This window comes from Ahaetulla prasina, chromosome 1 (genome assembly GCF_028640845.1).
Source record: "Ahaetulla prasina isolate Xishuangbanna chromosome 1, ASM2864084v1, whole genome shotgun sequence".
Taxonomy (NCBI): domain Eukaryota; kingdom Metazoa; phylum Chordata; class Lepidosauria; order Squamata; family Colubridae; genus Ahaetulla; species Ahaetulla prasina.
Genome location: NC_080539.1, coordinates 62,050,640 through 62,074,923, shown reverse-complemented (window position 1 = coordinate 62,074,923; position 24,284 = coordinate 62,050,640). Strand labels below are relative to the sequence as shown.

General features: G+C 41.9%; 1 protein-coding gene across 7 annotated transcripts in view; it reads left to right on the top strand.

Moving 5' to 3' along the window:
• The first annotated feature begins 593 nt into the window (after window positions 1–593).
• Window positions 594–24,284, top strand: part of SUSD4 (sushi domain containing 4) — an 81,315-nt gene continuing 57,624 nt past the window's right edge. For 4 of the 7 annotated variants that reach the window (XR_009152980.1, XM_058165495.1, XM_058165492.1 and 1 more), the window contains exons 1-2: window positions 594–746; window positions 1,525–1,731. Coding sequence is in view for 5 of the 7 variants with exons in the window: in XM_058165495.1 (XP_058021478.1) it covers window positions 1,560–1,731 (172 nt within the window). In the remaining 2 variants the exon portion in view is untranslated. Of the gene's footprint in view, window positions 747–1,188; window positions 1,345–1,524; window positions 1,732–2,014; window positions 2,080–8,824; window positions 9,041–24,284 lie in introns of those variants that run through there. The other 3 variants (XM_058165491.1, XM_058165493.1, XM_058165494.1) reach the window with 3 other exon arrangements.

The following is a 24,284-nucleotide window of genomic DNA, read 5'->3' as shown; positions in this document are numbered from 1 at the left end:
TACTACGATCCTCCAAGAAGTGTGATTTATTTTTATTTTTTTACCTCAAGAGAAGCGCACACCTGGATCCTGCTGCGCTTTCCAAAAGAGGCGGATGCAACCCTTTCATGCAGGTTTCAGCCTCCAGAGCAGAAGGGGAGACGACGAGACTCTTTCCGTAATTCGGGTCACCCTATCTGGGGTTGTCTTTATCCGGACAACCGTTAAAGCGCAGCCAATGATACTATTGCCTAACACGGAATGGCCGGATATATTATTATTATTATTATTTTACAGCCCAGATATTGTACTTCTATCCCAAACGCCCATGCTTTGAGGTAAAGATTTATTTTTTTATGGGGGGGGTTAACATTGCTGGTGTTGCCGCTGCCATAGCCGTGGCTCATTTATCACCGGGAAAACGCGGCGCTGCTGCTGCGCTCCGCCCGCCAGATTGGCGGAGAGACCTGGGCCTCCCGGGAAGGAGCGTGGAAAGCGGCTCGCGCACAAAGCAGGTGCACGCTCCGCCTTCTCATTGGCAGCAGCTGGTGCAGCCGGCGCCGGAGCCTCGCGGGCCTTTGGCTCTTCGCCCCGCCCACCCCTGCAGCCAGGTAGGATGAGCGCGAGCGGTGGCGCGCGCCGCGAGTGTCTGTCAGTCCTCCTCCGCTAAGCAGCCGAGGGCAGTGCGGCGGAGGCGGGCGGGAGTCGCGGTGAGCCCAGCTGGGGAAACAACGGAGGCTCCATGCAGGCAGGCAGCAGCCCTCAAGGTAAGGACTCTCGAGCCTAAAGGATCCACTGTAAGAGCCGGCGGGGGCGGGGAGGGAAGGCGAAGAAAAAAAACACAGTCGAATCCTGGGGCTCGTCGCGAAGGAAGGGTTGGGAGCAAAAGAAGGTGCGACGTGAAGGGAAATAACTTTACAGTGATGCTTCCACCCCCATCCCGGTTTGTTTGTTTTTTTTATTTTTTTGGGGGGGGGATATTGCCTGAGGAGGAGATACTCGGAGGTGCTCTTTTGCAAATGACCAAGCGGATCTTCGGAGGACCGGGAGGTGGGAGGGGGCGGGGTTCAGTTGGAGAAAAACTGTGTCGTGTTGTCGTTTACCCGAGTGCCAGCCAGGGGGACGTGGAGACAGGTCCGGCGTGTCGATTAGCGCCGGGCTCTTTTTTTTTTCCTGAGCCGGGAGCAAAAACAAATAAACCCCAAAGGGTTGCGTTTTCCCGAGGTGGATCCGTCACATCTCCGGAGAGACCCGAAAACCGGGGGAAGAAATGTTTTAGGAGACCGGTGTTTTTCTTCTTCTTCTTCTTTTTGTACCGCACTGCTCCAGTCCTGCCAGCAGGGAGCGCAGAAGAGCCGAATGGGGGTAACTGGGCTGGGGGATGGCTTCGGTTCCATTTGCGGGCAAGAAGCCCAAAGAAAAGTGTTTCCCCCCCACCATGTCTAGATCAGAGCGGGTGGGGGGAGTTGCGCGGAGAAAACCGCCCCCTCCTTCTCTCTCTCCCCCCCGCCCCACGCTAAAGCAGATTGCCTGCTCTGTTTGCAGACCGTTTCAATCCGGATGCCCTTTGCGGATGAAAGATGTATCATGGAATGAACCCGAACAGCCGGGATCCGTTCCTAGAGCAGCCGCTGCCGCCGCCGCCGCCGCCTCCTCCTCCACCGCTGTTTCAGCGTTGCCAGTCTAAACTCTCCCTGGTGGTCTTGTGGTTCCAATTGGCGCTGTGCTTTGGCCCAGCACAGATCACAGGCGGTGAGTGAGCGGCTGGTTCGTGTGACAAGCGGTAGCAAAGAAAAAAAACCAACCCCAAACGCCCAGCTATGGGGAGGGGAGGAGGGAGGAAGGGAGGAGGGGTGAGAGAGCTCAGGCTGCTTCTGACAGGCAGGTCCTCCTTCGCGCTGGAGGAGGCAGCCTCTGGCTATTGATCTGATGGGCACAAAATGCTGAAACGGGAAAACATCCTCCCACAGCCTTGCCTGCCTTGCTGCTTCTGGAGTCAGTGGATTGTGAAAAGAGAAAGGCTTGAAGGTAAAAATCGTGTTTTCCTCTCATTCAAATCCATTAGAGGAGCGGCCTCTTAAATGGCTACATCCTACCCAGGTAAGTTAAAAGGGGTCCTCCTTAAAATAAATAAAGTCCCGCAGAAGAAGACTTCATGTAGAAAGCAGTAAAAGAATTCTTACCCTTCAAAGATACTGAAAATAGGACTAGGAAAGTGCATCTTAATTTTCTTCTCTTATGCTTCTAACTAGAAAGTAAGAAATGGTGCAATTATTCTGTTTCTATTTTAGAGAGATATATATATACTAGTCATCTCTGGAACAATTTCCTTGCTCTCCTAAGTACATATTAAAAAGTTAGATTATATATGCTGCAGAAAAGTTACCTTCCAATCCACATTAATAAATCCTCCAATGATTATAAAATTCCACTTAATGTTAAGATTGTATTTGGGACACACTCATGTGCAAAGTTTTCTTTAGATTTGGGTTTCTTTTAAAACTAAGCTTTAATATTGTGGTACATTGTCCATTTCCAAAGGCAAAGGCTATATAAAGGCACCCATACATGTTGAGAAAAATTAGGAGTTAGTGGTTGTCTCTTTTAATTGGCCAGACAGAGATAAGTAGCAACTGTATCTTTTTGGGCAGCCTTTGCATGTTGGGTGACCTGGAAGTTGAATGATCCCACTTTATAAAATGAAAAAGGACATCACACCATTGCCCTCATTTTGTTTAATCATGCTGTCCTGAGTTTCTAAGGGTTTCTCTCTATTTCTCTTTATTTCTAAAGAGAAAATATTCATCCAGGAATGTTTTTAGTTTCCAAAAATGATGTTGGCAAATGTCCCAGATGTAAGGATGGACATACCTTACCTATCCATATTATAAAGATAGCTCATATAGTACTGCAGTTCATTCTACCTGGAGTTACAGTGAAGACAATTAGGAGATTTCAGTTGTCATAAGTACAACTGTCCAAGTGTTTGTCCAATCAGTATCAAGGACTGCTTTTATTTGTGCCAACCAACCTGCTTATTAAGTTCAATAACTGTAGCTGCTGTTACTTGTCTATCTTTGCTTTAGCTGATCAAAAGAATGTCTTGTCCTCACAAGAGGATAAGAGGTTACTATAGAAACTTCATATGTCCAAGGTCCTAAATACTGTATGGTTCTTTCTGGTCTTTTCCTTAAGTGGATTTAATTAAGCTGTTCTGATATTAATTGCACTGTTTATTTTTAATATGTGGATTAAATTGATCAATGCTGGCTTTTCTATGTGTTTTCATTTTATTGTGTTGTTGATAGCCACTTTGGAGGACCTCTGTCTGCAATATTTTTTGAAGATAAATAGAACTATTTATAGTAGTATAAACTGATAGTTGCATTTTAGCTTTTAGATATTATACTTGCAGACTTCTCTTTTTGAAATGTTAGGGTTGCCTATGTTCTTGTGAGCTACTCAGAAGGGAAATAGTATGTGAACACAGCTCTTCCTATGTTCATTTTAAAACTAAAATGAAATGCATTCCTTAATTTGAAATAGATTGTTTGGAAAACAAAACCCTTTTTAGTTTCGGTGCAATAAAATGCTTTGAACAATTCTACCATAAACCATTTCCTAATTGGATCATGTTGAACCTCTCATTTAGTGAGAAGAAAATTGTTAGTTGAAGGAGTTGTGTAGCTTTCTTATGTGATGTAGGTTAACACAGATGCAGTTTTTAATGTTAAAATTAAATAGTCTGGTTTTTGTTTAACAGCAGCCTGAAGGTTTGATAGTCAAGTTCATTTATAATGTTTTTTCAGTTAGAGTTTTTGTATGTTTCTTGACGAAATCACAGTGAAATGAGTCCTGAACCTAAAACTGAATTAAGTGAGTTTAAGCTTTGTAAAGTCAGCTGAGCTTTGACCCAAAGTATCCTCAAAAGCTGTTTGGGTATTTCAACAGCATATCCAAGGAAATAAACAAAAAAAAAAATCACATGCATTTCAGCCTACAGAAAAGTGAAGTTAGGATGCATTAGCAACTGTTTATTTATTTATTTATTTATTGGATTTATAAACCGCCCTTCTCCCGAAGGACTCAGGGCGGTGTACAGCCAGGATAAAAAAGAACAATATACAGTTAAAATACAATTAAAAAACTTATTATACAGTATGGCCGAAATAATTAAGAATTAAGAATCTAAAAACCCCAATTAAAACCAGAGAGAAAATTTAAAATTTAAAATTAAACAATTTAAGAAAGCCCATACGAACAAACAAATATGTTTTTCAGTTCGCGAAAAGTCCAAGGTCAGAAATTTGACGAAACCAGGGGAGTTCGTTCCAAGAGTGGGGCCCCACAGAGAAGGATCTTCCTCTGGGGCCGCCAGCCGACATTGTCTGGCGGACGGCACCCTGAGAAGGCCCTCTGTGGGAGCGCACGGGTCGGTGGGAGGCATGAGGTAACAGAAGGCGGTCCCGTAAGTACCCAGGTCCCAAGCCATGGAGCGCTTTAAAGGTGGTTACCAAGACCTTGAAATGCACCCGAAGGCAACAGGAAGCCAGTGCAGTCTGCGCAGGAGAGGTGTCACATGTGAGCTACGCGTGACTCCCTCTATCACCCGCAGCTGCATTCTGGACCAACTGAAGCCTCCGAGTGCATCTCAAGGGAGCCCCATGTAGAGAGCATTGCAATAATCCAGGCGGGAGGTAACCAGAGCGTGAGTGACTGTGCATAGGGCATCCCGATCAAGGAAGGGGCGCAACTGGCGCACCAGGCGAACCTGGTGAAAGGCTCTCCTGGAGACGGCCGCCAAATGATCTTCAAACGACAGCCGTGCATCCAGGAGAACACCCAAGCTGCGCACTCCTCCTTTGGGGCCAATAACTCGCCCCCAACAGTCAGCTGCGGCTGCAGCTGACTGTATCGGGGTGCCGCATCCACAGCCACTCCGTCTTGGAGGGATTGAGCTTGAGCCTGTTCCTCCCCATCCAGACCCGTACGGCCTCCAAACACCGGGACAGCACTTCGACAGCTTCGTTGGGGTGGCCCGGGGTGGAAAAGTACAGCTGAGTATCATCAGCGTACAGTTGATATCTCACCCCAAAGCCACTGATGATCTCACCCAACGGCTTCATATAGATGTTGAACAGGAGGGGTGAGAGAATCGACCCCTGCGGCACCCCACAAGTGAGGTGTCTCGCGGTCGACCTCTGCCCCCCTGTCAACACCGTCTGCGACCGGTCGGAGAGATAGGAGGAGAACCACCGATAAACGATGCCTCCCACTCCCAATCCCTCAACCGGTGCAGCAGGATACCATGGTCGATGGTATCGAAAGCCGCTGAGAGGTCTAATAGGACCAGAGCAGAGGAATAACCCCTGTCTCTGGCCCTCCAGAGATCATCCACCAACGCGACCAAAGCTGTCTCCGTGCTGTATCCGGGTCGGAAACCGGACTGGAACAGGTCTAGATAGACGGCTTCATCCAGGTACTGGGGTAGCTGCCGTGCCACAGCACTCTCTACAACCTTCGCAGTGAAGCGAAGGTTGGAGACCGGACGGTAATTACCTAAAATAGCTGGGTCCAGGGAAGGCTTCTTGAGGAGGGGTCTCACCACTGCCTCCTTCAAGGCAGCAGGGAAAACTCCCTCCAACAAAGAAGCGTTGGTAATCCCCTGGAGCCAGCCTCGTGTCACTTCCCGGGAGGCCAGCACCAGCCAGGAAGGGCACGGGTCCAGTAAACATGTCGTAGTATGCAGCCTCCCCAGCAACCTGTCCACGTCCTCGAGAGTCACAGGGTCAAACTCATCCCAAATAACCTCCACAAGACGCGACTCCGCCCTCCCACCTGGATCATCCCAATTTCGGTCCAAGCCGTCCCGGGCTGAGCGATTTTGTCGTATAGATAACCACTAAACTCCTCGGCACGGCCCTGCACGGGTCATCCCGCACCTCCTGATGAAGGAGGGAGCGGTCACCAAACAGGGCGGCCGGGCGGTTATCTGCCGGCGCAATGAGGGTGGAAGCATAGGCGCCTCGCCTCCTCATTGCCACTAGGTAGGTCCTAGAATAGGATCTAACTAGTGTTCGGTCAGCTTCTGAGCGGCTGGACCTCCAGACGCTCTCTAGGCGTCTTCTCCGGCGTTCATCTCTCTCAGCCCCTCGGAGAACCAAGGGGCCGGGCGAGGCCTCGCCGGGTCAGAGGTCGCAAGGGCACGACACGGTCCAAAGCTCCAGCCGCGGCCCGTTCCCAGGCCGCAACTAGCTCTTCAGCCGTGCCGTGGGCCAGGTCCTCAGGAAACGGCCCAAGCTCCGTCAGGAACCTCTCCGGGTCCATCAGGCGCCTGGGACGGAACCAACGCATTGGCTCCGTCTCCCTGCAGTGGTGGATAGCGGTCCGAAAGTCTAGGCAAAGGAGAAAATGATCTGACCATGACACCGGTTCTGTTTCTAAGTTGTCTAATACCAGATCATTTCGCCACTGACCAGAGATATAAATCAGGTCCAGTGTGCCACCCCCTGTGTGCGTGGGGCCATCAATTACCTGGATCAGGTCCAAGGCCGTCATGGAAGCCTGGAACTCCCGAGCCGCTGTCGATGACAAGCCCGTCGATGGCAGGTTAAAGTCCCCCATGACTAACTGTGAGGTTAGTTATGATATAGTTTGGTTTTCTTTGGACCAGCCAGCTGCACAAAAATGCAGAGGGTACCATAGTAAGATGGTGTATGTGTTCAGAACATCTCTTGCATTGAACGTATCGATATAAGCACCAGTTGAATGTTGTTTGCATTAAACAATTCAGCTCCATACAGAATCCATTAATTGCAACTTGGAGCATTTTTTCCTGTTCCAAAACCTCTCATTTTCTCTCATTGCCATTTCTTTCTATATTTATGCTTTTGGCTTCTCTCTCATTTGCTTGTTCAGGGTATAATCTCACTTCTTTTGGCTTTTTGTTATTCATTTGCCTCAGACATTTCCCCTTTTCCAAAATCATTCATGTTCTTCCTTCTCTCCTACATTTGAATCAGAAAGTACAGCTAACTTTTTGCTGGATCATAGAAGCAGTTCCAAGCCTTTCTTATTTTCCTGTCTTTTTCAGGTGCCTGCACAAATATGTTGTTCTTTGGGGTGCGCTGGGGGGTATGACTTTGAAACTGTGTTCAGGATTCATCTAATCATGTGGGTTTTTTTAATGCCGTATTTCAGTGATGGCTAACCTTTTTGCCATTGTATTTATACAATACAAAATGAGTATCAAGAATACAGGATGGAAACAAATTTCTGTAATATACTATTTTGCATCAGGGCAATTTTATTCATCAGGTTACCCCATAGATTGTTTGGACATTGCATTGATACTGTGTTAAAGAAGCTGTAGTTGCCAGGGTCTTTCATAAATCCTAAACACATAAACTATGATTTATTAACAAAACCAAACATGTATGTTCTCAGGGAGTGATGTTCCATGACAAGTAAAACATTTTTGCAATTATGTGTACATACACTATACTCAGAATGTTCTGGAAAATTTCAGAACAAACTATTTAAAAATGTAGAAAAACATACTTTCATAATGTAAGTTCTGTAATGCAATTAATTTTCTTCTTTATATGTGTATATAGGGCTCACTGCAAGTCAGTGCATGTGGAAAATATTCTTACAGACCTTTTTATAGTTCTTCTTCATCACTTTATTTGTACAAATTCTTAGTTTTACTGCTAATACAGAAGTAAATGTGCTCCACAACATTGCAAGCTGTTGTGAATAATGTGCTTTGCATTTAGTTATCCAGTAACCTACTTTCTTTAGAGACATACCAATGTGACAATCTTTGAAATGAGTACCTTAATGTTGGGATTTCTAAGGGGGGGGAATGGTATTTGAGAAGTGTGAGAGACTATTATTACTGTGGATTTTTGGATCTATTTTAGAAAAAGTCACAGTGTGGAAACATTCCTGGCCTTCAGATTTGATAAAGAAGTGCGATAGACTGTAAAGGAATGCTTTTTGAATATTTTGTAGAAAATATACATAAATTGTGTATCAAATAGCAGTTGCTTATTTGTTTTGGCATTTGTTTTTCAAATAAAATTTCATTATGAAATGAGCCACTTAGTTTTGTATCCTGGTCACATCTATACAGCTAGCTTATATGTTCCCCTCCCTTTCTGGAGTCAGCAAGAACTTGTGTCACCCTAAATCTTGCTTTCCCAAAGGGTGGCCGTACTTTATCTTCTGAATGGGCTCGTGCTGTACTGCTGTCTATGTAACTTTAATGTGTAACATTTTGAGGGCTGGTTGTTGTGGAAGATGGTTTTCTCAACTGAAATTCCAACCATGCCCTACATTGTATGCACTGTGCTTTTTTTTCTTTCCTGTTGCACTGCTGAATGATTTGTTGCTATTCCTTGAAACTTTGACTTATTTCTTTGCTGGTATCTAGTGGCCCTCCATATTTGTGCAGACAAGATACAGCCAATGAATAAGTGCTTCTGAAGTGTTAGAGTTGAGAAAAGGGATTTACTGTGAGGATTGGTGGAGAAGCTGTAAATTATCCTAACAATATAACGAGAGGAGAGGAAGCAAGAAGTACAAGATCTGAATTTTTCAATTTACATTTTCAATTATAATTCATTGTAGACAGACTGGCCAGTTTTCTAGACTTTGTGCTGTAGATTTCACAAATCCACTCTTTTAAAACAACAGCTGCAGAAGCAAGAGATCCTGTTTTTCTTACAGCAAAAGAAAATTGAGGGACAGGAACCAGACTGAAGTGGGTGAGCCCACAGGAAACTAACAGAACTACTTGGAGCCACAAGATTGCTAGCTTAGAATGCATCATTTCCAGCTACCTCCCTGGAGTGTATCAACACATCCTATGTTTCCTGCTCTGCACATGTTAAAAAGTAGAGAAAACTTCATGTTCATACTGGAGCACCTTAAGCTATTCTTGGGTTATTTCAGCTTCAGACAGATACTGTAACACAGGGCTTCCAGAGGAAGAAATTGTGGACTGAAGACAGCTTTGTGAAAAGCAGAGCCAATGACTGTGAAGAATGAAGAGCTGGTGAGTAGACTGGCTCTTCATACTTTTCTGACAAAGAGAGGACGGGATTTATTTATTTATTTATTTAGCATATGGTGTTGCTATATTAGCCAGGAGACTACAATGCTAATGCAGAATAATAATTGGCTGCCTGTTTACCAGCTCTGTTAGGTACATGCTTACGCTCTTTCCAGCATGCACCACAAGAGGCAAGCTAACTTCGCACCAGAGAGAAAGGCAAGTGGCTTTTCCTGCAGCATCATCCAAGGTCCTCCTCCTTCCATGAAAACTGCCCCACAAATGGGCATCACAACCAGCAAGGTTCAGTGACAGCCGGCTTCTAACTGCCACACAAAGCACTGGCTTGTCTCCCCACAAAAGTGGTACCTATTTATCTACTTGTACAGAACATGCTTTCAAACTGCTAGGTGAGCAGAAGCTGAGGAGAGTGATGGGAGCTCACCATGCTACATAATTCTAGGATTCAAACTGCTGGAGCAGAGACCATCTTCAGCATCTTTAAGCACTGAGCCACCACGACGTGCTATAGATCTTTGCTACTCATGTGGAGACCTCAAGACAGCAATCTCCAACCAGTTTTGAGCACTGGGAGTGGTTGGAATAGCCATCCTGTTCAAACCACAATTGGTGCCTTTAAAAGGACACTATATTTCCATACTTCCTTTTCTAATCTCATTTGGAAATTGCTTGCTAACTTTTTTCAGCTATTAGAAACTTTTGGATTGATAAGGTTGAAAATACTTTCAAACTTCAATGAAACAAATTTTAACTAAAAGCTTAAGAATTTTAAAAAATTGAAATAAATAGCATAAAAAGGGCAATTAAGACTTTGATTTTATGTAGTTATAAATGGATTGGGCACACAGATAAAGTTTAAATAAGATCTTGGAGTTAATTATAAAGAATTCTTTCCATGGTTATTTGCATGTTTTTCTGTAACAGAAAAAAGATGTAAACAATTTTTTAAAAAGTTGAACACTAGAGGGAATTAAAGGTTTTAATTAAAGGAGAAGAATACATAAACCTGATTAAATATCATAACAATGGAAATACTGACTGATATTTTGGAAAAATGGAATCAGAAGTTATTATCACATGTCACTTGCAATGTTTGCTTCTGTAAATAGATTGTGAGAAATGGCAAAAGAGGAATAACTTATCTGACAAGACAGAAACTGAGTGGAATGAAGAACCAGCATTGAAAGTGGATCTATAAATCACAAGCTGCAAGGATGATATGGAAAAACATGTTTCATTGGGCATACAAAAGAAATCAGTTGATACTTTAAAAAATCAAAAAGGAATTACTAATAATAAATCAAAAAATGATTTGCTTAATAGTTTTATGTTGGATTTGCAAAAGATATTTGTTAAAGCTTGGGTGCATCTTGTGAGAAGGGGCAAAAAAGAAATGAAAAGTAATCAAGTTCTATATGACATTATTTGAATGGGCTAGAGAGTAAGATTGCTAGTAAAAGAAAGGAATATAAAATTGGTCTATTTGATAAAAGTTAAAATATGTGTTATTACTGACAACTCTTAATGAACTTTCTGGAACCAGGTTTGAAATGATGATGCTTTGTGGATATGTTTATACATAAGAGTTGGGATGTGGGATGAAGAATTCATTGGTTTCAAATTAAGAAGAGATGAAAAATTGCCAAAATTGTTTATACTTCTTGGGATGTAGGTTGCAAATCCCTCCCTCCCTCCCTCCCTTCCTTCCTTCCTTCCTTCCTTCCTTCCTTCCTTCCTTCCTTCCCTGTGGATTGCCCTTATGACTGACTGACCAGAGATGCTGTAGCATGCCCCCATCTGTTCTCCCTCCATCCTTCCCATACACATTGGGCCAACTCTGCTAGCCCACTAGGTTCCACATGCTCCTCCCCACTCCCTATCACCATAGATGGTCTAGTAGAGGTAGATGGACTTGTGCTTGCACAAGCCCCCCAGGATCTCCTGAGGCAACAAATGCATTTGGGAGAGCAAGGATGGGGACTCATTAAGAGCGTTCACTTCTGATTCCTGAAAGCCCTCCTGTCTTTCAGCTGTAATGGATAGGCTCTATTATGGTTGTAACTCAAGGATTACCTATACTGCATTTGCAGAGTCCTGCAGTCATGTGATTATCATTTGTGACCTTCACAACTGGCTTCCAAAGTTGCAAACTTGATGTGGCAGGACATCACAAGTCACAGTCATGCAATGTCTTGCTTAACAACTGAAGTGATTGCCTTAATAACCTTGGCAAAAAGGTCATAAAATTGGATGTGGTCACATGATGTCTTGTTTAATGACCATACTATTTAATGATGAATTTTCTGGTCCCTATTGTGGTTGTAAGTCTAGGACTATCTGTAATATATATTATCTGTTTTTATATATTTATTATAAGCTGCACAGAGTCACATGAGCAAGACGGCTGCTTAAAATTGATTACAAACATGCAGACATGTTCAATAAATAGTGGGCCATCCTTGCAATAAAAGGATATGTGGATTTGATGTTCCTACAAGTAAAATAATGAAAGCAGAGAAAATGTTACAAAGTAATATAACTATGTTACTTAAGAGAAATCTGTTGGTCCTTTGAATTATTATGCTAATAGCATATTTTTACATCTTATGCTGTCGCATAAGGCACAAGACTTTTCTAGCTGATATAAGAATATTTAATTTGGAATGAATGTCATTCATACCTTAGTTCTGTGTATCTTGTCAAAAGGGAATTATTTACTATGCTAAGAGCCATTTACCTAATCTGCCTATAAATTATTCACAGAAGCACCAATATTTATGATAAACAGTACATTTTATTAAAGAAGTGTAATGACAGTGCATGATTAAGTTACATCTAAATTTAGATTTTGCTACAAAACCATTCAGCTGTTAAGATACTGCATTTTCATATTTAGATTTAGACTTCCTTGATTTTACTTAATTAAGAGCATTATGAAACTTCCTAATAATCATACACCATTGGCTTCCAGTATGTGTCTAAGCTTATCAGCAAGCAGCTTTAAAGCCATACCTGATTTAAAACCCAATTACTTGTTTCTTTATCAAGGTCTTTTTCTTTAATGCCATGCCTTCAAATATATTATTGAAAAAGTTATCTTTTCAATGATGACCCAGCATCATATGAACGCACTTCCTAATTGCTTTTGTTTGTCTGGATTTAGTGCCTTTTTTAAAGGAAGGAATACAAGTATCTCTGTTCAAATTATAGTATGAGAAATAATTAAAATTTAAGAGATTAAATATGAGGACCCAGATAATTGGAGGCAATAGGTTGACTCTGTAAACCGCTGTAAACAGAAATAGATGGAAATTTTGTCAGCGAAGATATTTTCTACGTTTTCTAAAAATTGAATTTTTTTTTGCTATGGCACTCAGTGTGCCATAACCACTGGGATGATCATGGCCAGTTTATGCCATTATCTTTCAACTTCATTTTTCAGATACTTTGTGATCTCCAGTTCTTTGTCTTCTCTTCTATATGTCTTGATATTGCTACAACAATTATCTGCATTTTCTACTTTTCAACCATAGTCAAATTTAGTATGTTATGAGCCAAATTTAGTAAGTTCATCAGTTTGTATATACAATAACTCTATAGTAATGCAATGTATAGTGAACAGTCATGTGTTTTCTTATTTTTTAGTCCAAACTGTCCAGTTCAGTTGTATCCAGTTAATAATGCCAACAGTGCATTGTATCATACATATGTCACAGGTATTGATAGCTTTGATAATGTTGCACTATTCAATTTTACATTTAGCTTTTTTCTCACTCTTTGCACATATTCTCTAGTAATCACATTTTTAACTTGCCCATGCTTGATATTATCCAATTTAAGATACCCAGATACTTGTAGACTTCATCCTGACAGCTCATAATTATTATTATGGTTGGTTGCACTCTCGGTTGTTTAGACTGGATTTGATTTTTAATTGATCTGGGAAAGGCAGATACTTTATTTGATAGATTTAAAGGTATCGTCACAGGATATAAGCTGTTCCAAGTAAAGCTGACTTTTGCGATTGACTGGTAAAGATTTTGTCAATGCCAGTTGTTTGATTTTGTCAGTGCTAGAATTTTATTTCTTCACTAATATGTTTTTTTTTATGGAAAAGTAAAATATGTGAAACCATGACCTTATAGAAAAGATTAACGGATTTGGGTAGATGTTTAAAGAGCTTAAAATATAATAATATTTTATATACATATAGATAACATTTATCTAATTATTATCTTTCCATTTGTAAAACTATGTGTCCAGTATGTTTTGAAAATATCACTAGACTGTTGCATGTAAATCAAGTAATGAGCATTTCATTAGTATTGACAACTTAACTAAACTATAAAATACTATTTATTCCCTTGATAGGCTAAGATATAAATAAGAGGAAAAAATTGTTTTCCTTCTATCACTGCTATCTCTGTAGTGCTTAGAAGCAATAAATAAATAAATGTATGGCCCAAGCTAAAAATGAATGTAGTTTTTGGTGCTTAAAAATACTGAACCTTTTCCATCTCTCCCCCCCCCAAATATTGATTAGACAGTATCTGTAAAAGTCAACTTTTACATAAGGAACAAAAAAAAGGAAGTTTCATGTGCATTGACTCTAGCAGAAAGTTGAAGAGGTTTAACTATAACCATGCTATTTTTAAAGCTTCCTCTGCAGGGAAGAAGCCTAATTATTATGAAGGAATATAGTGAATCAGCAGCTAAATGTGCCATCTGTAGGTGTTCTTTGCTGCCTCACTTCATGTTTTTATTGTTCTTACCTCTTTAGAATTATGTATAAACACTACTGTAGGAGTAGAACTAGAGTCATTTCTCTGTAGGTGGATCAGAACATTTTCTGACTGCAAAACAGTTCAGTTTCATGTTTTGACCATAATTCAAACTGATGACAACTATGGATTAGTTTGTATATGGAACAATGAATACTGTTAGGAAAGCATCCATTCTGGTTCTTGTATCACCAGAATTAACATTCACTTTCACAGCTTTGTGTACAATGTAGAAAACATGGAGGATACAAGATTTGATACAGTTACATATATGCACATATGCATATATGTCAATTTGACTATCTGTTTTTCTAATTCTCACAAAGCAAAGCTAACCTGGTTTGTTCTTCATTATTTCTCTTTTAATAGGTTTACTTTCTGAACTTTTGAAGAACACTGTCATTAAAGCTAATCCTATGCACTAGAATTGTAGGATGCCTTCCAGTTGTGTTTGGCATCAGTTTAGGAAACTGAATTTGAAATAATTTAAATGCTTCCTATTGGAGAAACTCTCAAATATATAATTATAACCATATTAATTTGCACTATATATATATTAGCTTGTTAAAGAAACTGCTCAAAATAAAAATATGTGGGTACTTCTCAGATTCCCCTCCTTAACAAGACTGACCGGGGCATAGGAAATTCCTTGCACTAGTTCAGACTTTTTTAGTTCCTTTACTTGGCATTATCAGTTCTGACTAAAAATTTCCAAGTTCTGCATGACTTTGATTCTAGTAGAAATCAGTATTTCTACTAATCTAAGTAGAAATCAGTATTTTGGTATAAAGGAGAAAGAACCAGTTGGATTTTAATAATTAACAATATAGGATATGAAAGCGCTGAATCCAAGCCATAACACTAAACTGGAATCTCTACCCATCAGCTTTATGCTCTTCTTTAAAGAGCATAAAGGCTCTTCCTGACAGCTGCTTTTAATGCCTTTTTTCCAGTCCATGAGGCATAGGCTTGTATACTTTGCACTACCCACCTTGCAGGCCTTGTTCTGCATCAGTAGCAAGGTCAACAAGCAGTGTGGTCTCTCATATTTATTTATTTCCCAGTATTTATAGCTCATCCCAGTTTTTACAGATTATGGATGTGGAACAATAGGCTAAAACATACAATTAAAAACTAGATAGTTAAAATAGAAATGCATACATTGTGAGGAATCCAATTATTTCTCTATATATGACAGTGTTCTTCATACTCCAGAAAGTAAGAACTTGGTGCAATACAATAGTCCTCGATTTATGACAATTAAATTATGACAGACTTTTAAAAAGTTACTTATGACCTGTCCTTAAAGTTACAACTGCTGACATCCCTACAGGTCTTATTATTACATTTTGGGCACTTGGCAATGTCAACTGGTTGCAGCATCTTGCAGTCTTGTGATCATAATTTGAAATGTTTTTTGTCAGTTTCTGACATTTTTGCAGGTTTCCGATAAAAATTTCCCATTCAGAAGAATGGATTTATTTAACAACCATGTGATTTGTTTTACAGCTGTGGTGAATTGCTTCACAACTATCGTAAAAACTATTGTAAAATGGTCATGTGGTGCATCACCTTATGATCGCAATGACTTTCAACCACAATTCAAGGTTCCATCGTAATCCGAGGACTACCTTATCTTTATGCTATATTTCATTTTTTTTCAGAAGCATCATCTGTACATTAGCTTTTAAAAGTCACACATGACATAGATCCATTTGAAATTATGTTATTGCTGAGTTTTTCTTCTATGATATATGCTTTTACTCCGGTCATCCTTGCAAATCACATTTGATGTTCTGACCCAACAATTCTTTGAACGTAAGTGGCTACTGTTACAGTAATGATAGGGCATGTTTTCATATCATCTCCAAGTGTGAAAATTTGATTTCTAGATCCAAATTCACCAGTATAATGAATGAGTAAATCCAGCCATATCAGGATTGGCACACCATTCATTCTTATTATGGCCATGGGCAGTAGACACACCTTAGGATCTTTGGGGGATTTCTTCTCTCTCTTCCATCTATCTATGCAGATAACGTCAACTATTGTTTTGCGCTTCAATTTCAGATCAGTTAATTTATTTTGTTGTTGTTTTATTTTACTATGGCTGCACTACATTTTAGAATAGAATAGAATAGAATAGAATTTTATTGGCCAAGTGTGATTGGACACACAAGGAATTTGTCTTGGTGCATATGCTCTCAGTGTACATAAAAGAAAAGATACGTTCATCAAGGTACAACATTTACAACACAATTGATGATCAATATATCAATATAAATCATAAGGATTGCCAGCAACAAGTTATAGTCATACAGTCATAAGTGGAAAGAGATTGGTGGTGGGAACTATGAAACGATTAATAGTAGTGCAGATTCAGTAAATAGTCTGACAGTGTTGAGGGAATTATTTGTTTAGCAGAGTGATGGCCTTCGGGAAAAAACTGTTCTTGTGTCTAGTTGTTCTGGTGTGCAGTGCTCTATAGCGTCGTTTTGAGGGTAGGAGTTGAAACAGTTTATGTCCAGGATGCGAGTGATCTGCAAATATTTTCACGGCCCTCTTCTTGATTCGTGCAGTATACAGGTCCTCAATGGAAGGCAGGTTGGTAGCAATTATTTTTTCTGCATTCTAATTATCCTCTGAAGTCTGTGTTTTTCTTGTTGGGTTGCAGAACTGAACCAGACAGTTATAGAGGTGCAAATGACCGACTCAATAATTCCTCTGTAGAATTGGATCAGCAGCTCCTTGGGCAGTTTGAGCTTACTGAGTTGGCGCAGAAAGAACATTCTTTGTTGTCCTTTTTTAAGATGTTTTTGATATTAGCTGTCCATTTGAGATCTTGCTGTAATGTATTTGAACTTTGAGAGGGAATTTTGGGCGGGAAAATTGCACGTTGCTGATTGGTTGAAGCCTCAACCAAAAGAGTATTTAAAGAGGGGTTCTTGCCTGTTGTCTTTTGCTGGGATCACAATAAACTAAAGAGCTGTTGTCACTCACTGGTCTCCTGCCTCTTCATTGCCCGAACATAACATTGGCGACGAGGATGGGATGTTGAGGCAGTGAGATTGTTAAAGAGCTGAAGGAACCAGGAATTCGCGAACCCAGCCAGTTCTCAAGGGCGGAAAATAGCGATGTCCAGCTACACGCCGCCAGTGCCATTTGACCCAGCAAAGGAGAAATGGGGGTCGTACATGGCTTGTTTCGCGTGTTTCCTTGAAGCAAACGAACTACAGGGAGTCTTGGATAATCGGAAGCGAGCGTACTTCCTGAGCCACTGCAGTCCAGAGGTCTTCGATACCGCGGAGTCACTCTCAGAGCCAACGCCAGTACAATTGGTACCGTGGCAAACACTACAAACAACACTTCGAGCGCACTACGCACCGGTACCCTCAAAGTTCGTCCAACGGTTCGAGTTGAGGCAACGGGTACAGCGAGAGGGCGAATCGATAAGCGTGTACATGGCTGCGTTGAGGAAAGCCGCAAACCACTGTGAGTACAGAGATTTGGAGGATTCCTTACTCGAACAACTCATTTGTGGGGTCAGGGACATCAGACTACAAAGGCGGCTGCTGTCTAAAAGCAACCTGACTTTGGCGATAGCCTTGGATGAAGCCAGAGCTCGCAAGATGTCCACCAAGGCGGCGGAGACCTTGCAAAAGCCAAACGCGCAGGGTGCCGGGACAAAGACTACACCGGTCCACAGCGAGGAAGTTCAGGCCGAATCGGAACGTGAGGAAGAGGAAGAGGTGTTCCACACCGGGAGGCTGGAGAGAGGTGACCGGGACGAATGCGTGAGTTGTGGGGGCCAACACCAATGGCAAAACTGCAGATTCAAGGACGCGGTTTGTCGGCGGTGCGAAAAAAAAGGACACATAGCTCGGGCCTGCCGAGCCCACCAACCTTCCCGCCAAAAATTCAAACCAACCAATCAGAGCGCGGGAGCAGCGAAGCGGCCCGGGATTGGTCCATTTAAAAAGGGCGTGAAGTTAAACCAGACCACTGTGAGAGTGGGCCACGCATCGACACGACTAGAGAAGAAAATATTTACCCAAGTCTACATTGAAGGGGTGCAGTGCCAAATGGAAGTAGACACTGGGTCGTCAATCACAATTATGTCCTGGGACACCATCGTGAGAGACTTGCCAGCCATCGCAAAACGCCAGCTACAAACCCAGAAGCTGAGAGTGCAAGACTACCAAGGGAATCGGATCCCTGTTCGAGGAGTCACATCCGTCCAAGTCAAATATGGACAATTCAAAAAGACCCTGCCAATCACCATACCGAACTCTACCGAGCTTGCTAGGGCTGGACTGGTTCCGAGCTTTGGGCATGGGAGTGACCGGGGTCCACAGGAACGATGTCATCCTCAAAGATGAACTGCTGAAGGAGTTCGAGGACATTTTCAAGGATTGCCTGGGCAAGTACGTGGGGACCCCTATTTCTTTCAACCTTGACCCCCAAGTCGCCCCCATCCGGTTAAAGGCTAGGAGGGTTCCATTCGCCCTAAAGCCCAAAATTGACCGAGAATTAGACAAGCTAGTAAGCCAGGGAATACTAGTCCCTGTCGATCATGCAAAATGGGAGACACCCATAGTGACCCCAGTCAAACCAGACGGATCGGTCCGGATTTGCGCTGACTACAAAGCAACGCTTAACAAAGCATTGCAGAAAAGCGCATACCCCGTTCCAGTAGTGCAACATTTGCTGCACTCATTAGGGCAAGGGCAGGTCTTCGCCAAACTCGATTTGGCTCAAGCCTACCAGCAGCTACCAGCAGCTACCAGCAGCACAGCCAAGGCGCAGACAATTGTCACGCACCGCGGGGCTTTCAAATGTACGCGACTCCAGTTCGGAGTTAGCGTGGCCCCAGGGCTCTTCCAGAACCTAATGGAGTGATTATTACAGGGCCTACCAGGAGTGGTACCATACTTCGACGATGTATTGGTATCAGCTGAAAACTTAGAGGAACTCGGGGTAAAACTAAGGAAGGTATTGGGCATTTTTAGGTCTGCTGGGCTTAAAGTTAAGCTCAACAAATGCCACATTGGGGTGAAATCTGTAGAATTCCTAGGATACCGAATAGACAGGGAAGGGATCCACCCCACGGAGAGCAAGGTACGGGCCATTAGAAAGGCCCCAGCCCCCCAAAATAAAACAGAATTACAGGCATTCTTGGGGCTTGTTAATTTCTATGCGGTATTCTTAAAGAATAAAGCAACAGTAGCCGAACCGCTACATAAGTGCTAGCAAAGAAAGCTGTGTGGTCCTGGGGCAGAGAAGAGGCTAGGGCATTTGAGGGGGTAAAAAACCTTTTGTCCAGCGATAGCCTCCTCATCCAGTACAATGGCACGTTGCCACTAGTACTAGTTTGCGATGCATCACCATATGGGGTGGGGGCTGTGCTCAGCCATAGGTTACCGAATGGAACAGAAGCCCCTATAGCGTATTATTCCCGGACAATGTCCTCTGCGGAAAGGAACTACAGCCAGCTAGATAGGGAGGCATTGGCCATAGTCTCCGGGGTTAAGAAATTCCACGAATACTTGTTCGGGCGAGATTTCGAGATAGTCACAGACCACAGACCCCTTCTAGGACTCTTAGCGGGTGACCGCCCAACACCCGTGGCACTTTCTCCCAGGCTGACCCGATGGACTATTTTCCTAGCGGCATACTCCTACAAATTGCTCCACCGCCCAGGAAAAGACTTAGGGCATGCGGACGCTCTGAGCAGATGCCCTTTACCAGAGACAATTGAAGACCCAACCCCGGGGACACCCGTCTTGCTAATTGACTCTTTGGACTCTGGCCCAGTCACATCCAAGCAAGTGGCTAGGGCATCATACAGGGACATTACAATACGGACTGTAATTGGTTGGGTGCAAAGGGGTTGGCCCGCTGCGCCGGGCGAGCGTTTCAAAGACTTTGCGAAAAAACAATCAGAACTGTCTGTTCAAGGGGGGTGTCTCTTATGGGGGATAGGGTGGTTATCCCAGAAAATTACGAAATGTGTTGGAACTGTTGCATGTGGGCCACCCAGGGATTGTGAGGATGAAGAGTTTAGCGAGGAGTTATGTATGGTGGCCCTTAATGGATAAGGACATCAGCGACAGGGTAGGGAAATGCCAATCCTGCCAAGAGTCGAGGCCACTACCCCCTACAGCCCCAGTTAGAGAGTGGGAGAAACCCCAGGGGCCATGGTCCAGGATTCACATAGATTTTGCGGGGCCGTTCCATGGGCAGACCTTTTTAATTGTAGTAGATGCCTACTCAAAATGGTTAGAAATCATCCTCATGAAAAGCACAACGGCCGAAGCAGTAATCACAGTCCTAAGGCATCTATTCGTAACACACGGCCTGCCCGACACCCTAGTCTCTGACAACGGCCCGCAATTCACGGCAAACCAGTTTGAGGGGTATTTAGCGGGAGAGGGCATCAGACATGTCCTCTCGGCGCCTTTCCACCCGGCAACGAACGGACTTGCAGAACGTTTCGTTCGGAGCACCAAGGAAGCGCTATCTAGGATAAGTCCAGGCGACTGGCAAACGAAAATAGACACCTTCCTGGCCGTCCAACATAGGACCCCTTGTGTAACAACTGGCCGCAGCCCAGCGGAACTCTTAATGGGCAGGAAACTCAGGTGCCCACTAGACCGACTAAACCCAACTTATACCCCAGACGGGTACAAGGGTATTCAAGGAAAAACCAGGGAAATGACAGTGGGTGACCCAGTATGGGCACACAACTATAGCGAGGGCCCAACATGGTTAAAGGGGGAAATTCTGGGCATAACCGGACCCAAATCATACGTAGTAGACATGGAGGACGGCCGGGTATGGAAACGCCACATAGACCAGTTAAGAAAACGTATACCAAACAAACTAGAAACCAAACAACCAGGCCCTGACTACCAATTGTTTGAATCTGCAACTGACTCAAACCCGAGGCGAGCGGAGGACTTATCTGATTCCGATGAAGTCCAGCGACGCCAACCGGTTCCTCCTGAAGACAGCAGGGACGACTCAGCCAATAATCCAGGGCCGGACGGCCTAGAGGAGGAGCTGGAAGGAACAAACAGTCCCTCCGACCAGCTCGACTCTCTCCCAGAGAATGAACTGCGCAGGTCAGAAAGAGTTAGGAGACGCCCTGTCTACCTGCATGACTACGTAGAGAAATAGCATGCAAATATTATGTAAATAGAGGTACAAAGCATTGTGGGAGGGAAGGAGTGTAATGTATTTGAACTTTGAGAGGGAATTTTGGGCGGGAAAATTGCACGTTGCTGATTGGTTGAAGCCTCAACCAAAAGAGTATTTAAAGAGGGGTTTTTGCCGGTTGTCCTTGCTGGGATCACAATAAACTAAAGAGCTGTTGTCACTCACTGGTCTCCTGCCTCTTCATTGCCCGAACATAACACTTGCGATATGATAGAACCTAGAAATTTGAAGTTTAAATACAATACTAATACAGCGAGAGTGTACAAAAGGCACCAATTGGGATTAGGATTCTGAAGACTAGTTGTAACCACCATTCAATCGTAACTTCAAATGGTTGTTGAATGAATGTGGTAAATCAAGGACTACCTGTATTCCTTTTTAATTTATATCATGTGTTAGCAACACTAAAGGGCAAGATATTAAAATAAAGTAGTAATCCTTAATTGATACTTCGTTATTGTTACTATTGCTGCTATTTAAATATATATGTATTTGTTTTGATTTGTTTGTGTCAATACTAGATTAGCATAATAGGAAGGCTGGAAGGATAGTATTTATTAGTAACTGTTAGGAGTTGCCCTTCAGGTTTATCTCTGTAGAACATATGCCATGGACCAGGTAGGAAGGAAGACTGAAAGCTCAGATAAGGCTGGTTTCAGGAGAACAAGGTTCATCAAACTTCATATAGAGATTGTTTCCAAATTTAATCAGATAATGCATATAATATGCAAACTGGCATATATTTATGTAGATCATGTGGCACTTGGGAAAGGATGACAAAATAACATCACTCCCAGCCCCCACTCTGGTTGCCTATTTTAAATTGCTCTCTTCTTAAATGAGCTATTGATCCTTGCATCTATGTACAAGTCTTAATGAAAAGAGCATAGCATTACATCCCTAGCAGTGTTGGAAGATTTAGCTTTTAACCAGACTGTTTATATGCAACAACTTACAGGACTTGAGTCCTCATTCTAGTAGTTGGTATTACTGATTTCAGGATCTGAGAAATTGCTTTCTTGATTTGTTTGCTACTTCTTCAGTGGGATCATCCATTTCCCTTGAGATGTGAACTCACTCTGCTTTTGAATTTGAGCTAACTCTATTAGAGACAAGCATAAAGGAAAAAAGCAGGCAAATAATATGTGATTGTATTATTTATACACCTCCATACACAAAGACCTCTGAGTGGTTATAGGTTTAGTTGCAGAATAGAGTAAACAATTGTTTTGTTGTTTGTTAGTTGCGAAGTCTTGTCCAACAACTGTTTACTATTTCGTTATCATATCTCATTATCATATCTTAGCATATCTCATTTTCACTGTGAAGTGTGTTTTAAGGCTAATTATGTCTTGTATGATGTGCAAAATTTGATGGATAGATTAATAAATGTTAGCTAATTTTTTTTCCTAATATGGTGTCTTCAAAATATGATGCCAATTTGGAGTAGATCACATTGTAAATGCTATAACAAACAATTTGTGTCAAAATGACTGCACTGGCCTTGGAATTCATTGAAAAGTATGATAATGTCCTATATATTTTAGGTAATATGCTCCAGCAAAAATACATTCTTATGTTGCATTTATGACTTTTTAAGTACATAACAGCAGCATCTATTTGTTATAAGCACGCTAATTATTGAGCAACACATTTTAAAATGACAGATGTTGTAACAATTCAGAAAATAGAATTCAAGAAAATGTTCAATTTTGTTTCCTGAAGTAGGGAGAAAGAATTATAAGCATGTGTTAATCACTTTACCAGGGTAAGAATGCATATCCTATCTTGCATTTCTTTGTAAATGATTGCTGTTAAAAGTTAATTATAACTGTCTCTATCTTGTACATTTCATTTTTCTTTGCCTGCAGTGATTACTATTCCTTCTCCTATCATACTGTCTGCACATCTTCTAAGAACTTCAAAGAAAATAACGAACTTTATATGACAATAAATTCATTAGATTTTAATGTGCTGTGTTACTTTGTTTCCACTTTGTATCAAATGGCCTTTAAGAAATATGCTTCGTCACTGTTATTGTTGTGATAATTAAGTCACTGTGTGACAAATTTTCTCCCTCCTTAAAAAGAGGCTGCCTCTGGTGATACTTAATAACTCTTCAATAATTCTTCAAAATTTTGAAATATAATGATTTGATGCTGGAAATAGAATGTTTTTCTACATAACAAGCTTAGAATCTAGGGCAGGGGTGTCAAACTGGTGGCCCATAGCCCAGATGTGTCACACGCAGGCCACGCCTACCCCAGCTCCGCGAATGGGAAAAACATTGCAAAACATCACGTGACAGCAACTTGACGCGGCAAGTTTGACACACGTGATATAGGGAAATCTTTTCTATGTCTTCATGGTGAACTATACTGTTGAAAAGTTGAAGCCCAAGGTACAGTGGTATCTACCCCAATTGTATAAAATGCTCCCTAAATTGTAGAGAGAATAAGAGGAAGAAGAAATGTTAGGCATTTCTACTATCTTAAGTTGTGTGTGTTTAGAGAGAATGACTGGTCCAAAGTCACCCAGCCAATTTTTCATCCCTAAGGCAGGACTAGTCTCCTAGTTTTCTAAGCCAACTTCATAACCACTACTTCATAACCTAAATGGTTAGGCTTATTGGGCTTTGCTATATTGTAATTGTTTGCTATAATGTTCTGAAGGGTGATCCCAGCATGCAAGAAGCAAGAAAGAAAATGGGTGAATGGCTGAGGGATACCCATCAACAGTATGGATTCTAATGTGCATGGAAATTGGGACAGTGTATGAAGAAATTAATTTTGACTATAAAAATACAAATTTCTGACTGTATATAGTTTGTAATATGAAAAGCATTGGTCTAGTGGTGAAGGCATCAGGCTAGAAATCAGGAAACTGTAACATGATTGTTGCTGTGCTGAAAATGGGAGGAGGAAGGAGCATTACCTATATTCACCACTTTATTTTTAACAATAAAGATGGCAGGATAAATCATTAAAAATGATTTGATGGATATTTTTTTTGTTCAGATAATATACCTTGAACATACATTCTTTTCTGCATTCTAAGAAATACCATTCTTATTCAGGGAACACCACTGCCTCTAAACCTCTTCAAAAAATTTAAAAAATAATAAACGAGGAGGAAAATAACAGCTGCTTTTTCTTTTTTTCCTTTCCCTCTTACAGTTACTTCTCCAATTTTCCCTGTTGAAAAATTGAAGTTCTCAAAATACGTTT